The sequence below is a fragment of the Carassius carassius genome, chromosome 49, assembly GCF_963082965.1.
Source record: "Carassius carassius chromosome 49, fCarCar2.1, whole genome shotgun sequence".
Lineage (NCBI taxonomy): Eukaryota > Metazoa > Chordata > Actinopteri > Cypriniformes > Cyprinidae > Carassius > Carassius carassius.
In genome coordinates, this window is record NC_081803.1 from 16787454 (window position 1) to 16791670 (window position 4217).

The 4217-nt window shown below is 37.4% G+C and overlaps 1 protein-coding gene across 1 annotated transcript; it reads left to right on the forward strand.

Moving 5' to 3' along the window:
* The first annotated feature begins 737 nt into the window (after positions 1–737).
* On the forward strand, positions 738–3909 carry LOC132132914 (collagenase 3-like). Its single transcript, XM_059545478.1, has 10 exons — positions 738–885; positions 962–1206; positions 1307–1455; positions 1636–1764; positions 1855–2016; positions 2110–2239; positions 2322–2455; positions 2864–3023; positions 3102–3205; positions 3335–3909. The coding sequence occupies exons 1-10, from the start codon at positions 781–783 to the stop codon at positions 3433–3435; spliced, it is 1419 nt and encodes a 472-aa protein (XP_059401461.1). The 5' UTR covers positions 738–780; the 3' UTR covers positions 3436–3909.
* The last annotated feature ends 308 nt before the right edge of the window (positions 3910–4217 follow it).

The following is a 4217-nucleotide window of genomic DNA, read 5'->3' on the forward strand; positions in this document are numbered from 1 at the left end:
GGAATTGGTTCAACACTGCAGCTGGAATTGTCTGCCTAAATGCGCACTCTGCAGTTACCAAGTCTCTCCAAATCAAATGGCTAAGCTCACATTTGCTGAGGAGCATGTTGTGCGGAAAAAGGAGAACTGGTCCAAAGTTCACTTTAGTTGATGAGAGCAGGTTTCATTTATTTGGGTCTGATGGGAAATATTTTGTTGAAAGGTGGAGGAGGAAGAGTCATGGTTTGGGGGATGTTTTGTGCAGCAGAACTTGGGCCTCTTCTACAGCTATGGAAGTGTGAATACAAATGTTTATCATAACCTCTTTCAGCAACATGGTATTCCTTCCCTGCAGGCATATCTCAATCAATGACAAAAAGACAATGCCACCGTCACACTGCAAAAGAGGTAAAGCAGTTCCGTGAAGCTAAGAACATTGAAATAACGAAATGGCCAACTTAGAGTCCTGATCTAAACCTGACTGAAAATCTCTGGAAAACCTTTGGCAACAGAGTAATGTCTAAGAATCCCACTACAGTTACCGAACTATGTAAGAGAGTGAAGAATTTTAATTTTATACCACTTCTAGTGTAAATATTTTAAGATAAATGTTTTGTCACATAAATGACGCAAAGTAGATTTCATTACAACTTGACCACACATACCAGTTGATTTCAGTGATTCACTGATCTTGTTTCCTGTGGCGAAAGGTGTCTTGTGTTGCACAATCTGTCCGTCTTTGGTGTATATAAGAGGGGAGCAAAACGCAAGATTCCATTGATTTCTTGAAAGAGAAGCAACATGAAGAGCTACTACAAGCTGGGCGTTCTAATCACCTTGGTGGTCTCTGCTTACACCAGCCCTATAGCGCCACTTGCTGGCAAAGACCGAGTTAGCATTGCAAAGGTAATTTGCACACTTTGAACTAGCTTGTCAATACTGTTAGATACTGAATGCAAACTAACTTTGCACTTTTTTTTAGGATTACCTGACTAAATTGTATGGCCTGCCAAAGCAGTCCTCTCCTGATGCTGAAAAACGTGTCTCGAGTGACATGAATCAGAGGTTGAAAGAGATGCAGCAGTTCTTTAGACTCAAGGTAACAGGAAAGCTGGATGATGAGACGCTGGAGGTGATGAAGAAGCCACGATGCGGGGTTCCAGATGTTGCGGCGTACTCCACTTTTCAAGGGAACTACAAGTGGAAAAAACATGCACTGACCTACAGGTAAGACCTGCTAATAGATAAAACTGTTTAAGCCAAAACTGATTAAAAAGAACTCGTAACATTTAGTATCTTTTCTTTTCTTTTTTTTTGTTGTTGCCAGGATTGAGAACTACACCCCTGACATGTCTGTAGCAGAGGTGGATGATTCCATCAAAAGGGCCCTGCAAGTGTGGGCAGATGTCACTCCTCTGAGATTCAGCCGTGTCAACAGGGGGACAGCCGACATCATGATCTCCTTTGCTGTTGGAGGTCAGTTTTTTAAACTAACCATTAATACGACAGAAATATGAAATTTCTATTTTGAATTTGCCAAATGTTCAGTTAGGTGGTTGTCAACAAATGCTCCATTTGTTGAATGCTTTTTACTACATATGGGAGAGACAGAGTTTAAGAGTGCTTAAAATAAGACAAATCTCTCGTTCTTTCCAGATCATCAGGATGGTTACCCCTTTGATGGTCCAGATGGTTTTCTGGCTCACGCTTTCCCTCCATTTGAAGGCCTCGGTGGTGATGCCCATTTTGACGATGACGAGAAGTTTTCCTTCAGATCTCCTGAAGGTGAGGGCAGTTTAATTTCAAAAAGTCTCCAGTTTGTACCAATGCACAAAATAAAAACCAGCTGTATTCTCATTCCCACTTATTCCCCAGGCTACAATTTGTTCCTGGTGGCTGCCCATGAGTTTGGACACTCTCTAGGGCTCGACCATTCCCAGGATCCGGGTGCACTGATGTTTCCCACTTACGTTTACAGAGACATCGATACCTTTGCCCTCCCTAAAGACGATGTCAACGGAATCCAGTCTCTTTATGGTAAAGTTGCTACGAATGAGATGCATCAGAGATGGTTTGAAAATACACAGAATGTGACGCTCCTAATGATTTGACTTTTTTTTTATTAAACAGGCCCAAACCCTGATGTCAATCCTGTAGATCCAAAACCCACACCACCAGGTACCCCAAACAAATGTGATCCCAAACTGGTGCTAGATGCTGTCACCATGCTCCGTGGAGAGCTCATGTTCTTCAAGAGCCGGTAAACAGAGACAGAAATGCTTTCTGATGTAAACGTGACCTCGTGTGCTGTGACGAGTTTCAGCATCTGGCTTTATTTGCAGCTTCTTCTGGCGCAGTTATCCTCTGAGTGCAACCGTTGAACTTCATCTCATCAAAGGCTTCTGGCCTGAGATTCCAGATAATATTGATGCAGCATTCGAGAGTCCTTCGGAGGACAAAGTCTTCATTATCAAAGGTAAAAACCATATGAATATAAATGGCAGAACTCTTAAAAATAAAGGTTCCAAAAGGGGGGTGCATAGCGATGCCACAGAAGAACCTTTTTAGGCTCCTCAAAGAACTTTAAAAGAACCACTTTTTCTATGTGTAAAGAACATTTTAACCTTTTTCCACTATAAAGAACCTTTTGTCCAGTGGAAAGATATTTCACCCTTTTAAAAATAAAGGGACATTGATGGTTCCATGAAGAACCTTTAACCTTTCCAATGCACAAAAGGTTCTTACTAGTGGAAGTTAAGTGCATGGATGTTAAAGGTTTTTCATGGAACCACCGATGCCAGTAAAGAATGTTTATTTTTAAGAGTTAAGATAGTTATTTCATAGGAGACTTGAAATATAATTAGAAAATGTTGTCACTCCTCAGGTGAGAAGGTCTGGGCTCTCTATGGCTATGATATGGTACAGGGATATCCCAAAAGTCTCAGCATGTTCAGTTTCCCAAGTAAAGTGAAGAAAATCGACGCAGTCCTCTATGATGAGACAAGCTACAAAATCCTGTTTTTCGTTAACAACCAGATTTATAGGTCAGTAAATCACTTAATCTGATCGAACTGGTCATCTTTTTCAGGAATCTTCAAGTAACATGAATTTATTTTGCACAGTTATAATGAGGAACAGCACAAAATGGAGACTGGTTATCCTAAACCGGTGCAAGATATTTTCTCTGGAATGACAGGGAAGGTGACCGCAGCCTTCCAGTATAAAGGTATGGGTTTTGCATACATTTATTTACATTCATTCATTCATTTAGCAGATGCTTTTATCCAAATTGGTTTACAAACAAGAAAATCTGAAGTTAAATCCCATCTAACATGGTCTTTCATGGTCTTTTTAGGTTTCAACTATCTCTTCAGTGGACCAAATTTGTTTGAGTTTGGTGCCCACAACAACAAGCTGATCCGTGTTCTCAACAACAATTATTTCCTGCCCTGTTAGTCAGTTAATGTTGAGTTTCTCTTTAAAGCTCAGCAATATACTGTCTGCACATAGTAAAATATGAACCCTCAGTATTTTAAAGTAAATTATTAAGTAACTTATTAACTTTCTCATTTATTTGACCAAAAAAGTAGGTATTATAGTATATCCTTATTATTAAGGATCCTTCGTATGTGCAGCAAAATGACAAAATAAAACATGTCTTCTGATTGATGCAGTTTCAATATAAAGAATTGAGCAATTTGCTGAACAATCTGAATCCTGTTTTTTGTTTCAATTTTTATTTTATTTTATTGTTTTTTTAATCTGTCTGACACCTAATGTAGAATTTAGAAATTAGCTACAGTACATGGATGAAATCACTATAGGCCTAATATCTGAAACATAATCAAGTGATCATAGATGTTTCAAGTCTGTGTGTAAAATTGTGCAAAATTACAGGAAATAAAAATCAGGTAAAAAAATAAATAATAATATTTGTGATTATAATTTTTAATCATGTAAATGTGTGTATTTAATAATATATGCACACATTTTTAATAATAATATAAATATTTGGTGTAAGTTATATGTATTTTTACTCTCTCTCTCTATATATATACTTATTAGTAAATATCTAACATCTATTTAAAATACTACTACTACTGAAAATGTTTAAATATTTAACGATAATCTAAAATATTTTGGTGAAAGTTTATAATCAATGTATTTTTTATATTTCTAAAAAAATACAATTAATGGAAATAGAAATACTTACTTTTTTATTTTGAAATGTGTTTTAT

What these genes read in the sequence shown, in the direction of transcription:
- LOC132132914 (XM_059545478.1), top strand. Translation starts at nt 781, where the DNA reads ATGAAGAGCTACTACAAGCTGGGCGTTCTAATCACCTTGGTGGTCTCT. An exon ending in CAAAGTCTTCATTATCAAAG is followed by an intron (nt 2,456 to 2,863) that starts GTAAAAACCATA and finishes GTCACTCCTCAG; the next exon opens with GTGAGAAGGTCTGGGCTCTC. An exon ending in CGCAGCCTTCCAGTATAAAG is followed by an intron (nt 3,206 to 3,334) that starts GTATGGGTTTTG and finishes TGGTCTTTTTAG; the next exon opens with GTTTCAACTATCTCTTCAGT.